The sequence below is a fragment of the Gymnodraco acuticeps genome, unplaced genomic scaffold (genome assembly GCF_902827175.1).
Source record: "Gymnodraco acuticeps unplaced genomic scaffold, fGymAcu1.1, whole genome shotgun sequence".
Taxonomy (NCBI): domain Eukaryota; kingdom Metazoa; phylum Chordata; class Actinopteri; order Perciformes; family Bathydraconidae; genus Gymnodraco; species Gymnodraco acuticeps.
In genome coordinates this window covers 3,541,937-3,556,818 of record NW_022989755.1, presented here as the reverse complement: position 1 = coordinate 3,556,818, position 14,882 = coordinate 3,541,937, and the positions used below count along the sequence as shown (strand labels likewise).

The 14,882-nt window shown below is 42.5% G+C and overlaps 1 protein-coding gene across 1 annotated transcript in view; it reads right to left on the bottom strand.

Moving 5' to 3' along the window:
* The window catches only part of LOC117544304 (calcium/calmodulin-dependent protein kinase type II subunit gamma-like), a 36,339-nt gene that overhangs the window by 4,146 nt on the left and 17,311 nt on the right, over positions 1-14,882 (bottom strand). The window contains 15 exon segments of the mRNA XM_034213231.1: positions 1,642-1,782; positions 4,504-4,578; positions 4,767-4,812; positions 4,934-4,978; positions 6,246-6,329; positions 7,116-7,156; positions 9,781-9,843; positions 10,613-10,655; positions 11,385-11,468; positions 11,672-11,794; positions 12,213-12,307; positions 12,551-12,634; positions 13,368-13,472; positions 14,785-14,847; positions 14,849-14,856. Coding sequence (XP_034069122.1) covers positions 1,642-1,782; positions 4,504-4,578; positions 4,767-4,812; positions 4,934-4,978; positions 6,246-6,329; positions 7,116-7,156; positions 9,781-9,843; positions 10,613-10,655; positions 11,385-11,468; positions 11,672-11,794; positions 12,213-12,307; positions 12,551-12,634; positions 13,368-13,472; positions 14,785-14,847; positions 14,849-14,856 — 1,100 coding nt within the window.

The window sequence follows — 14,882 nt, the reverse complement described above, 5'->3', positions numbered from 1 at the left end:
TCCTGCTTAACCTCGACACTCGCCCCCAGCGCTCTCCCACTGCAGCTCCACCTCATCACTGTCTGTCGTCCTGCTTCTCGCCTTCTGTGTCACACACAAACTGACTAAACACTCCTCTCTGCCACCAAAACAAAAACAGAGACATCCTGCTTGTTCACAACATTGGCTTAGTCTGACAGAGAAAAATGGAACTCGGACTGGCTTTTTCTGGAGCGTTCAAACCCAGTGCTTGTCCTTGTTGCGTCGGAAATCTCCAGGATAATATAATAAGTGGAAGATAACATTTAGGAGAAACTGGAAAACAACATTCAAGCTCAACCATAAACTACATTTTGCTACTTTAACTTTCAAGAAAATTATAATAAACTGTATATATTTATATTGTATCATATTTACAGCTGCTTCTGACTTGGTTTACCAATAAATAAATAAACAGTTAATCATGCCAATAAAGCAAATGTTTGTCTATGATTTGATCTCCAAACAGAACCTTAGATTTGAAAATGACCCTTAAATCTACTGTTTTTCAATATTAGCGAGACATTTTATAAGTAACCTATTCACACATAGAAAACATTAAAGAGACCACATGAAAGGTTTTATCAAAATGCCTCTACAGTATAATTATGCTTTTCGCAAAATCCATCCAAAAAAGGAAAAGGCTGGAGACATTTTCTATTTTTCTTCTAGTCAACAAGTCCTGTTAGAACACCAAAACCAACAATGATCCTATTAACCAGATCTAATCTGAGCTAAAAGCGATTTTTTTCTAAAATCACATTGATTAATACTGTAGAAGTTTATTTTGTCTCAATCCCATAAATCTATCATCCAGTTTCCTTTAATATATGCTTAAAGCTGCTGAAAATAGTCCCAACCAATGCAATTTTCACTCCCATTTCAGGTTTCGAAAAACGACATTGTCCAGCAGTTCAAGGGCATTGCTTTAAAAAACCTATACATTTGTGATATCTTTTTTAAGATGTACTTCTTTATTTGTGTGTTGTATCACAGGGTAGGCTAGTCAGGAAGTATTAAGATACCAACTAAAACATTCTCGGCAAAAGTAGCAGGAAGACTTTTCGTCATCAAGCTTGAGTCCTACCGCTGGCCAAGGCTTTAAAACATGTATGTTTTTAGGTCTAAAATGGAATATGCCATGACAATCGAAGCATCATGGTGATTCTGTGGCATGTTTTGTCTACATCAACCCTTATCCAAAGCGCACATCAACCATTATTTAGTCCACAAAGTGCTTCTACCCAAACATGTCATTCAAAAACATTGTTGGTTCTGATCTTTTGATGGGACCAAAATGAATAAATAGAATAACACCAGTCTCATTCTTTCACAAGTCATTATAGTGATTTCTAGTGATCACCTTCGTAGCCAAACATGTATCAAATCAACTTTTATGGATGGGATACATGTGGAGTTATAAGCCTCATTTCCTACAACAAATAACTTTGTGAGATTCCAAAATAAAAAGGAATGACTTCTGATAATGGACGTTATCTGCAGGCTGCTTTTTTTTCTGATTCCTGAGAAAACTACCATTTCAGTAATGCAAGGTTTGAGTGTGCAACAGCCACAAGTGAGTAGAGGGCATGGAAGCAGAGTTAGTAGAGACTGTGTTCTTACTCAGCTTCGTGGTGCTGCTAGCAGCCACAGAGTTGCTCCCTAGTGGAGCGGCAGGCATGGAGGACTGAGAGAGCTCAGAGTCAGGGCAGGAGCTGTTGCCCGTGCTGTTCCATGCCATGCGCTTTACGTCATGCGGTGGAACTGAAACAAACAACGGATGGTCAACAAACACAAAACACATGGATGGATGTCAGATCTCACACACACACACACACACACACACACAAAACGGAACAAAACATGTGTTAGTGTTCAGTAAAATGAGCAAGAAATAAACACTAATAGGCCTTTTCCAGACTCATGTGCTGATTTGCATCTCAATTGAAACGGAGTCATGCTGATGATACGCTTATCCCAAGACTGGCAGAATCATGGCTGGGACTTGAGGTCAAAAATGGTGGATAAACACATTTAATTTTCTGTCAATTCCTCAGAAATAAAAATAGTTCTGTTTTTATTGAATGAAAGATGCTAACAGAGCTACGCTAATATATTGATAAACACACTGCATTTTATCACAATAAATGTGGATCACAGTGATTGTGTTTTAATCAGCATTTATCATGACCCTTTAACTGGGAGGGGATCTCACAATTCTATTAAACATTTGAAGGTGACAAATCCATCTCAAATTGATTTTCATCATTGGCTCAATTTCTGGTTTTAAATCGATTCTCCATGCAGTATGTAGGGGGGCTCATATTAGGATCTACTCGAGACCACCGGTGCTAGCTTAACCTATCTTGAGTTTTTTTTCTCAGGAACACGCCAATTTCAGAATGTATTAGCACAGTACAAACTGGGATTTTTCAGGTGAGCACGCTTTGACCCGACATCATGCTGAGTTGTGTCAATTGTGTCTTGTATCCGAGATGGGTGAGATCTCAGTTAAACGAGGCTGTTAAACTGGTAATGGAAATGCAAATCAATACAGCATGGTTTGACTTGGCGCACCCCGAAAAAGGTGTCATAGGTAAAACAAATAAAGTAAATAAGAGTTAATGAGGGTTTATGACAGGCATGCGGATGGGTAACACAGGGAGAGGAGGGCAGCTGGGAGCGAGATCAGTACAGCTCTGGTTGTGCGGCTGTGTGATGTGGAAGTCATTTTACTGCCTGCTCTGATCACATCAACTCTACTCTTAATGCTCGTATACATTAACAAAGCCTCGTGTGACGAGCTGCAGCACCAGGCAGACAGAGGATGGAAGGCATTGTTCGTTATTAGCTCATGTTAGGCCTGTAAGGGAAACTTAGCATGTTCAGGAAGTAAAGTGGGAGCAGAGGAAGGACATGGGAGTGGAGGAAAGGAGATGGCACTGCTCCTTAAGTGCAGGCGTGTCTGACAAGAGCAGGAGGACAAAAGGTCAAGAGACGAGAGGAGGGATTAGAGTGGAGAGGGGGAACGAGGAGAGATAACGACAAGAGAAGAATGGTGTATTAGAGAGGAATGGAGAATACATTGGATGGGATTAAACGACACGACAGAGAATAAAGCATCAGAGTAGAAGGAAGAATGAAGGAGACCATGTGAGGACAAAGAGGAACCTGATGCTCTATGGTGTGCAGGAAAGTCAGCCTGTCAGACTGAGATCTGGGCCTAAGACACACAGCTGCAAGGTAAGCAAGGCTTCCTCCAGTTGTCACATTAGGAGGACATGGGGATAGATGCAGTGATCACCAAGAAACACACACACACACACCAGTCACACACACACGCACATTTCAGGGTTCCCACAGTGGCCCCGATGTAGAAATCCACAATTTTTTAATGCTCTCCAAAGTTAGGTCAAAGTACGGAGTTCCTGCTTTTTAGTTTTTTATTTAAGTGTGTCTGAGTACAGTGAAGTCCAGGTGGTGAGTCAGTTCAGGTGCTCTAAAGAAGCGATCTCACAATATATTACAGTTTAAATGGATATACATGGCAGGAAATGACGGTGTGGGATCAGTGTGTAAAACAAGTTGTAAAACGCAGTCCCTGTTAAACGAATTATCCTGTTTTATTACAACTTGGGTTTTGTTTTTGTAGTCCCGGCCTATTGGTTATTATGATAACATTGCACTCAAAGTAATTGAAGAACAGAAAGCGCGACCGATACAAATGTAATACCATTTCATTGTCAAATGGTGTTGTAAAATTCAGTTACATTTGTAAGTGTGGGATGCAGGTTCAGATTTATACCACAGCAGTCCCTAAACTCATTCAATTTTTACTTTTATGTAATGAAGTATGCAGATTTATACAGTAGGACAAAACATTTATTGCCTGAAAAAGTTAGATTAAGGCAGATTAGTTAGATAGAATATCAAAACCACTTTTCTTCATTTATTATCTTTGGTTCAAATTAACATTGACTCGATCCAAAAAGTAATGATATCGTTTTATTTTCATCAAAGGTTATATTTTCTCAGTACTTTCATACCATTATATTTTTTTTATTGGATAGTTTAGTGGTTTTTTCTCTGATGTTTTAATTCCACCACTTATTAGATACATTAACGCAGGCTGTTTTATGAAACCCTATTTTTCCCCTGATACAATTTGAACAGTTAATCCGTGTTGAAAACGAAAGAAGGAAAGCTGTTAATAATTGTTATTAAAATGAATACCAATATCAAATGTCAGTGTTTTTCCCTGAATGTAGGTTTTCAAAATATACAAATTAATATTTCAAAATGTTCCAGAACCAGTGGGAACCCTCAAAAGAAGCTTGGTGGATCAGAGTGAGGGGGCTCAAATATGTAAGACTGCCAGTGACTACAGAAAGCCAGGGTGGGAGTGGGAGGTGGGTGGGTGGGTGGGGGTGTTAGGTCCTTGCCAATGGCGACCGTAAAGCTTCTGGTTGCCATGGATAAACTTACTGGCAGGGGAGCTTTGAGGTGAGGGCAGAAGTGGGGGCATCTCCTCTGTGGCGCTGCTCTGCGCCGAACTGTCCGCTAGAACAGACACACGATAAGTACACACACATACACGCACACAAACACACACCACAGGCAGACAGTCAAGATTCTGCGAGACATATGTTGAATCTCAACACACCTGCCAGCGACTACAGTCAAATACACACACTTCAGTAGATGGGAGAGAGAGAGGGTGGGTAAGAAAAGGAAGAGAGGACTCAAACCTTTCATTTCCTCCTCGTCGTTGGTGGCGTTACTCTCTGTTGATCCCTGGAGAGCAGTCAGATGAAGAGAAAAATAGTGAGATTAACACTGCCCGCTTTAGAAAGATCCAACAGACCTGAGGTGGAGCAGCTCGTTGAGCTGTCACACTGACAGACACACGCCTCACCTTAACTCCATCAGGAGGGTTGTGCACCACAGTGCTCTGAGATTCCTGCATTACAAAAACAAAAAAAGTCAGTCCAAACATCAGAATCCTGAAACATGGCCTCTCAACTGGATTTAAAGGGATAATTCACGCCTAAATTAAAAGTGTTGGAGGTATCTGCTGTAGAGATGTTGGCCTTCTCTTGAATATAGTGAAGCTAGATGGCCTTGTTTTAGTGAACTGTCCCTTTAATCTAGTCCCTATAATCTACCTCAGCCATTATTAAACTCTACCTTTCCTTACTAGTTGTGTCAAAAACACATGAATAGAGATTGGAGACAAGTCAACAATTGTTGTTATTGTGGGTTCATTATATTATCGATTAAAAATCCTCATCAGAAAATCCGAAAGTCCAAGTCGACAAATGTAAATGTGTTCCAGCATAATACAACACCAGCAAATATTAATATTTGAAAAGCTGGAAAACATAATTAATGTCCTTTTGCTTCAGTACAGTGACTATAGTTAATTAATGTTATGGTTTTGGCAGATGTTGATCAATTTATTGACTTGATGTTAGCATATAACGCATTCCAAATTTTATTAAATTCGTAAACGTACAATTCGTCCATTAATTTTCTAGCCTACAATAGCTATTCTAATTCTCTATTCCTGCACCACCAGTTGAGAAGCACTACATTGTCAGACCATAAAGTATTATGTCATCAAAGCCATACAAGAAGCACTAAGTAACACATGCTCTAATGCATCTTAAATCACATGCTATTACCACTACAACGAAAGTTTGGCAGTATGAAAAGGATGTCAGTGTGGATTAACGGTTAATTAATGGTGGAAGGAAACGGGTTAGCTTGAGACAGATGGTTGGGTGTTAGTGTTGATGGTTGAAATGCGGAGTTGAGTTTAGTGGAAACTTAAGGGATGGCTGGTTAAGCTTTGGGAGAAAGGGGAATAACATAGAGGCCAAATAGGATAGGAATAATTTATTCGAAGATGTCATCTAAACCAGGACTCTACAGTTCTCTGTCACTGTCATATAAGGTTCATGCTGCTTGGGAATCTACACGGTGCACATGTGAAGCCTTAAATACAAGTACAATAGAGAGCATGTTGAATTATTTGCACAAAGTTTAATAGATTTCCAATTGAGGAACACATGTGCACCCAGTGGATGGCTGCTGCTGGGACGGGGGTGCTAGATGAAGGATGATAAGCAGCGACTATGACGATGAAGGATGAGGCACAACGGGCTACTATGCAACTACTGGGGGGGTTAAGAAGCGGGAAACCGACAGTGCAGCGGCTACTGTACCATCTGGGCGTTGGTTGCCATGTTGGTGTCTTTCAGGGCATTGATGGCGCTCACTATACTGTTCTTACTGTTGTTGGTAGAAGGCTGGGACGAGAACGCAGACACTCAGAGTGAACAACAACATACGTTTACATGCACACACACACACACACACACACACACAGTAGTATAATGCGCCTTTTAGGGAATGGGGCTAATGTCGGTTGTGGCTCCCGGGCTGTTGAGAGCTAACAGGGTAAATGAGAGGGTGAGTGGCACAGAATGGCCTCTAGATCATCCTTTTAACTGCCTCACTAACTCGCTATGCCTCCGCCACTTAACTGCACAGAAAGACCCCTGGGGGCAGAGGAGAAATTGAGGGAGGCAGGAGGAGGAGGGGGGGGGGGGGGGGGGGGGGAGATGCTTAATAGCAGTAGAGAATGACGGAGGCTGCTCGGAAAAGAAGAGCAGCAAACCTCTAATGGAAACTGACTAAAAAAAGTGAAAGAATAAACTAAACATTACAAAAAAGAATATATAGAATCAAACAAAAAAAATTCACTGAAACTGAAAAAAAGGCCAGTTGAATAGAGTTTCTCAAACTTGTGGATAGAAGTAAAGGAACTCTGATATCTGAAAACAGGCCACAGAAGGTTGAGAAACCCTGAGGTAATCCCCTATAGAAATGAATAGGGAGTCTGAGCAAAAAAAACTCAACTCTGGAAAAACCCTGAAAAACAATCATTACTGTATGAAAAAGATATTCCTCGACATAATAGGAGTAGGAGAAGTGAGCGTTAGAGGTACGGGAAAGAACAGAAGGCAAGAAAGGGGTCAGTTAATAGAGGAGACAGGACACAGTGTAGTAGAACAAAGAGGTCACAACCTTACCTTAGCAGAATCAGACTTCTTGTTGAGTAAACTTTTGCATGCTGTAAAAAAATTAAATATAGGAAATATAGAAAAAAGGGAGAGAAACAGGTAAAAGGTTAAATGTTGATGACAGCATCCGTGTCAATCCCTACAGCTCGCTTTTTAGCTTTTATAGAACTGTGAGCAAAAACCTGGATGTACACGTTGTCATCGATGAAACCACTGAGCTTTTACGCCAAAGCACGTCTACATGTTGCAGAAGGAATAACATGCATTTAATGGATTTCTTGCGTTTATTTCCCCCGGCTGGACATGTTGCTACACTCTGCGAAACCCATTCGCATCATAATCCATTCATTGCTATCTGGGGAAAAAAAAGAGAAACCTGAGAGCAAAGTAAACTTCCTAAATCCATTTCCTGTCTGTAAGACCCCAGCAGAATTAGAAAGAGAGTGATGGGCAGACTGTGCTGCCAGGACTGACGGCCATGAGTTAATGTAAATCATTGATTCCCTTTAAGGGCCCCAGTCACTTTCCCTCTCAGTCTAAAGCTCTCAGTCGTCCGTTGCTTCCTTTCCTCTAATTTCCTACAGACATACACAGGTTCCAAAAATATTATCTTGTGTTTCTTACCTTCCAATAAGAAGTGGGAGAAGGAAAGAGGGGGAGAGAGGGGAGGGTTGAAACAGAGGGCTTAGTATTTCAATACACAAGAGTGGAGATAAGGGGCAGAGCATCTAGAGCAGCAACATATATCAAGTGACAACTCATGCTGCCTAATCTTGGTTTCGCATTGCTCTATATACAGCTTCTATCTTGACCTGGCCATGCAGCAACCAAAGAAGAAATAAAATCTACTTTTCATTCCTTAACCAGGGGAAAGGGGAGCGGATTGTTCAGAGGGAAAACATCTGCTCTTAATTCGGATAAATCTTTTACCAAATAGCCGTCGGAGTGCTAATTGTGACAGCATGGGAGCACAATGTTCACATGCTCCCTAAATCCGTCCTCCTTAAGAGAACAGTCACCAGTTTGGGTGACAGGATGGGTAATGTCAAGATGACCCACAGTAGGAGGGCGGCACCACTTGGTGATGAACAGGGAAGGACGGATTAGAGAGCACCTGAAGTTGTATCACAGTTTTTAAAATGTAAAACTAAGTAGGACATGCACATGCAAAAGGCTGCATGAAAAACAGCCTTCTAGAAACCTAGATAGATGCTTCAATACACATACCATTATCACATATTGCTTTAATGTCATTTAAAAGAGCACATCATGAGCCAAGCCTAGCCATGCTCTACAGAGATATGCAAGGAAGCACTTGGAGTTCAAAAATAATAATAAAAAAGAGCCAGCATTTTGCAGTGACGAGTGACGTCATTAGAGGACTAAAAGCAAAATAACAACAACTAATTGCAAATGGATTTAGAAAGGAGAAGAGTTGAGGAGTCCGGTCCAGAGCGATGATGTCACACATGAGTTCCCCGAACACTTACAAAACAGGCAACGTGGTCCAGTCTCAGTGAGGAAGCCCGCATTCAGAGGGCTCTAACTCACAATCAAACCACCACAAGCACCCAAATCTCAGCGCACCAATCACACACACCAGGATTAACAAATGTGTCTCCACTGAGGTCATGCCTCTTTTACATTATCTTTATCCTACCTACACAGAACCTAGTTACCTATTGATATATTTATGTAGAGTGTAGAGCAAAGAAGATTTACTTGTCTGATGAAAAGGTGACAAGAAATCCAGTCTGCTCCACACTGTCTGTCTCTAAAGTATCCATGGAGCCACCATCGGAATCGCCGACCTTCACCACCCGTTCCCACCCAGCAGGATGAGAGACGAGTCTGATTTTAGTACTTTCAGAACAAAAGTATCAATGCCTCGGTTCACGAAGAATAACGCGAGTTTGTCACCGGGTATTTGACACAGTTTGCTTGTGGTTTTTCATTAAAGAGGCACCGAGATGTTTCTGAAAGTACTAAAACAGACGTCAGCAGGGGGAGATGAGACGTGGGATGCCTTTGACCTCCGGGGATTCATCAGGAAGGCGGCGTTACAGCAGTTGGCTCCGGTAGCAGCAGAAAAGGCATCACTCCCATCCTCCGTCTCGGTCCATTTCTCTCCCCCTGCTTCTCAACATCCGCCTTTCCCCTCCCCACCAGACCCAGGTTCGACAATGGCAGCACGCCAACCCAGCTCTTGCCGGCCCCCTGCAGTGTCAGTTCCCTGCCCCAGAAATACAAGCCTCTCCTCATTCCCCTGCCCCCGTCCGCCCTTGTGCCCATCCCCTCAACACGCGGCTGGGGGAGAGCACAGAGGCGTATGGGGTCAGCTGGCAGTTTGGATGGAGCATGCTAAAAGTGATGATGTAACTTATTCTGAAGATTAAATGGGGTATAAAGGTCAAAGCTGAGGTGTAAATGTAAAAAAAGCACTTTGGAGTGCCGGCTGAACTAAATCAATTAAGTGATGTGGAGTAAAATGTGATTCCTTTGCATCACAGCTGATACATATGTGTGTAAGTATGCATGTGGATGAAGATGCTAGCAGAGGCTGCATGCGGGACTTTCTGTGGTGGATATAAAGTCCCTACGTGTCATGTACTATAAACCAAAGAAGTAAGCTGTATGTGGAGAGGAAGTGGATGGGCGTATCTCTGGGACGTACCTTCCTGAGCCAGTGAGGCCGTGGAGGAGGCGGCAGCAGCAGAGTTGGTATGCTGCCGGCCCACTATTGGACAGAAATGCTACAGTTGGGTGGGCTATACAAGTTAGGCAGGTCTATTTCACGCTGTTCACTCGTGGGCCTAGAAAGCTACGGGGCATGCTCGCTGCAGCCCAGACACATCACAAGGTCTGATAGGAATGGGCTGAAGCACAAGACGTGCAGCCCTGTGGTTTCCTAGGCCCAGGGCTGAAATCATTAGCCATCGGATGGCCATTACTTAAAGGCTGAGAATAAAGCTTCAACCAAAACACTTCGATAACAAAATTAAATAAAAGACAGTTTCTTAGCAGTCACCTTGCCCCCAACATAAAACTTCTTATATAAGACTAGGCTTCCCTTTCTCAAACATGCAAATGCTCCGCAGGCGGCAGAGAAGAAGGACACACACACACACACACACACACACACACACACACACTCACACACATTCACACAGGGAGAGATAAATTAGCATGAACATAACTGGCGGCCACATAAAATCTTGTACATGAAAGAATATCACATATTAGTCTGCTCCGATACATCAGGACGAAATACTCCTATCATTATACTCATTATTAACACTTTGTTTCTATCATAACTTGAAGGAATTACATGTTTCAATGTTGTAAGCAAGTGTGAAAACACAAAAACATATTGTTATTTTGAGGATGAGTGGGTGAGTGTGTGTGGTGAGGGGGTTAAAAGAGGTGCAGAGGACTCTATCCACTCTCCTACCGCCTCTCCCTCTGCATGTGCAGCGTGGGAGGTGGAGGGCGAAGGGCACACCCACCTGAGAAGTTTCTGGACACCAGCATGGTGGTGAGAATGGCTCCCTGGAGGAGGAGAAAGAAGTGAGGGAGGTATAATGAGCGCAAGGAGTTTCGTTTTATCGAACAGGATTCTAATAAGACAGTGATATGTTTATCTTTATGCTTCTTTAACAGATCCGTTCAACGTCTACATTCGGTCAAGGCTGGATCTTCTTTTTGTTCTGTCAAACGGAATCAAATAATTAAAAATACATTGTATGTATTGCATCATCAGTGATGATTCACGGCTAACTGTAAGTCTTCACATCTCCAAGACCCATTACATATTCTTCTATGCAAATGAATTGAACTGATGTGACAAAAAAAGAACAGCTAATACTTGATCCATTATTTTGCATGCATGGCTGTAAATGCAAACTAAAGCAACTAGAGCTGGGTATCGCTTGAATGTTCCAACGCCGCAGCCGAGAGGATACCAGTTTCTGTGCCCATGCCAAAGTAATGTTTTCTTTGAAACGTTACTTGTATGTATGAATATATTTCTATTTTATTTTTATTAAGAAAAGTACTGAATAAAATAGTCTAAAATGAATACACATTGTTTAAAATCAGGAATTGCTCAACACTGTTTGATACATTAAGCTGGGGTACCAAAAAAGCGCCTTAAGTGTAAGTAGTAGGAAGACTGACTTCTGTAGGACAAAGTAAGTAGATTTACAAATAGTAATACTTTGCACAAAAGAGAAAGATAACTTATCAAGGGGTTATAAAAACTGAGTTCAAGATGGGTACCTTAAGTTTTCGGCGAGCGTTGAACTTGCGGAGACACTCGACAGTTTCCTGTCTGTGCATCATGGATGCCACTGTAGAGCGGTGCTGCATGAGGACAAAAACAAAATAATTCATTTAAAACAAACTGTGTCTGTGTGTGAATCCGTCTGCACAGAATTATAGTTATGTGAAGGTTATGTAACATTAATTCCCTACGTAGTGTGGTTATGTTTGTAAATACTTCAATGCGGTTTGATCATCCTGTGTGATTCCAGTCATTCTTTGAGGTGGGTTAGGTGAATACTTACGCAGACCCATGGGTGCTTCAGGGCCTGTTCGGCAGTGATCCTCTTGGCGGGGTTAATGGTCAACATCTGGTTGATCAGGTTCTTTGCCTCTGGAGTCACTGTGTCCCACTCTGGGGAAGGGAACTGGGAAACATTGAGAAAGTAGGTGCGACAGTTGGGAAGGAAGGAAGGAAGGAAGGAAGGAAGGAAGGAAGGTGGAATTGAAAACAATTCAGATTTCCTGAAGGATTGTTTTGGAGTCTGCATGTTGCTGGCTAATCCACACCATCTGGGCACCGAGTCTAGAGTTGATTTTATACAACTGCTAATTTTCTTTTTGGATTAGAAGAACACATGCTTCTGTTGAAATTCATAAAACCATTTTTTATTAACGGTTAATCCCCTACACACACGCACGCAATGCGTCAGGGAGGCCCTGATAGGATCAATAGCTTTGGACCTGCTTTCAATTGGACACTATTAAACATTAAAAAACTGCTTAGCAAACCCCTGCACTGCACCCTTCACAAGTATACACCCAACACACACAGAGTACACTTACATCGTATGCTCCAGCTTTAATCTGCTGATAGAGTTTGTGTTGATCTTCATCCCAGAAGGGAGGATATCCCACTAACAAGATATAGAGGATAACACCTGACAGAGTGCAAAGTGAAAAAGAGATCATGTTACAATCCTTAAATGATTTTCATTTAAATAAGAGAAGGGAATTTTATTCATACAAAATATTTCATTTCAAGTTTAAAGATTGTACTTCACATTCAAATGCATTGGCAGTTTAGTGTATAAAACACGATTCCTAAGTGATTCATATTTCACATTCATAGGTCGGAGGTTTTGCTGTTGCAACAGGTTTAATGACCAAAAGTGTTGACTCACCGCAAGCCCATATGTCCACAGGCTTGCCGTAGGGGTCCTTCCTCAGCACTTCAGGGGAGAGATAGCCAGGGGTGCCCGCAAACCCTGCCCGCCAGACAAACCAGAGGACACAATTAACTTTTATTACAATTCTGATGAAGGCTATTTTTGTGCAGCTATGCGAATGGTTCGGATGATAGTGACCTGTTGGACTCCAGTGTGAGACCAGATTATGACAGTATAGAGTCACAAGCAAAGGCCTGTTAATCATCCTGGCCTCGCCGGAGAGTCGGCCAAATACTGGCAGCTAGGCTGTTAGCCAAGACACAATGGCCTTGGCATGAACTGGACAGTGTCTGCGAGCCTCTGAGGCAATGCTCACAAATATTCTTTGGCTTAGACAAGCCAATGTCTACACATATGCTAAAACATAAAACCGTTGAATTGTTACACACCCATATCGAACAACAGATCAGGTAATGGTCCAGTTTGGGCTGAGCAATACATCATTTTTGGTCATGAGGACGTACCTTTTGCAATAAACTCATAAACGCATTGTAAAGACTGCACATACTGCTCTCTAGAATTTCAGAGAGTTTCAGAAGGAACTGCACATAAAAATGAGACCAAATTTGTGATCATATCTTTTTTATTGGTGCTTTTTGGTTTCAGTCCATTGTTCAATTTGCCAATAAAAGAATGTTAGAAATAATATTTTTACAGCAGATAGACATAACTCTTCAATATCTACATCATAACGTAATTATTCCACAAATTAAATGCATATTTGCCACATATTGTGACGAATGTGTGTGTGTCACTGTTTATGTTTTCTTACCGAACCAAGCCTGCTGGTCTCCTTGCACTTCAATAGCAAGGCCAAAGTCTGCCAGCTTCACTGCAGCTCCCTTCATCTTACTGGCCAACAACAGGTTCTCAGGCTGAGACACACACACACACACACACACACACACACATGGTGAAACAGAATGTATGACAAGAGATCAAGACAGTGAGAGACTGATAGTGACAGGCACTCTTCAGTTAAGCTCTTTCTTAGCAATATTTATATTTGATGTATTCAACACAGCTCGTGTGGGGGTGGGGTAACAAAAAAAAGGTGTGAGAAAGCGATGGAGAGACGGAGGATGTGGAGAGAGGATGAGTGGTTGTGAATCTCCACAGCGCCTTATATGGGCATGGGTTCGTAGCCATGGAAACCACTCGGGGAGTCATTTAGGCAGCGCTGCAGACTGCATGCTAAATGGAAAGTGTACTTAGCGAGAGGCAGTGTGTGTGGCAGCGTTCTAAATGGCCGTTGTTTGGGCAGTGGGACATAAATGGCCGCAGTAAAAGTACACTCAGGATAAAAGGCCAACAAATCAGACAGCCAGCGATCGAGGTAATAGCGTTATTCTCCGACGCCAGAGCGCACACACACACAACAGAGCCCGCCCACACATATCCAAGACATCCCTTGAGGTTGTTTTTTCTCCCCAACATTGAGGTCTCTGCTCGAAAATGGAACAAATTCAACACATATTATTATGGTCTGTCCTTCCTAGCAGAATTATTATCATCGCCTTAAACTGTGTTAAGGCTGAAACTGGAGGTGGCAGGCACGCTTGTCCTCCACTCTTTGCATCTGAGCCTATCAGCAATTTGGCACAACTCAAGCCCCTCCCCCGCTGTTCCATGGGTGGGTGTGATGTCACATGGGTTGTCCTGGCAACTCCTGAGGTTCATCTATACCTTCACCTCCTCTCTTCTAATAGACACCCTTCACAACTGCACAGTGTGTGTGTATGTGTGTGTGTGTGCTGTGTGTGTTGTGTGTGTGTGTGTGTGTGTGTGTGTGTGTGTGTGTTTGTGTGTGTGTGTGTGTGTGTGTGTGTGTGTGTGCTGTGCGTGTCCTTGCCATAGGTTAGAGACGGACCCCTCCACGTGATCATGACTCACCATCTCTGTGTGCTCAACATGTGAACACGTATGCTCGCTACACACACACACACACACACAGTGCTCTGTTCACAGACAGACACGCTGACAGAGATGAGAACAGATAGAGGGTAAAAAGTGTCGATGGGAGAGGGGACGCGGGGGGGAAATAAAAGAGATAGCAGCAGAAAATGCAGAGAAAGTGAGAGGATAGAGCAACCAAGAGCCATCTGTGTGTTGCCATGGCCACGAGCAGAGGTGTGTGTGTGTGTGTGTGAGTGGTGTGGTTGTCACAAGCAACGGGCAGCCACTCCACCTGAGGTCTCTGTGCACAATATCATGCTGGTGGATATGATTGACACTCTCCAAGATCTGACTAATGCAAATGACTACGAAGAAAGGGAGACAAAGAGAG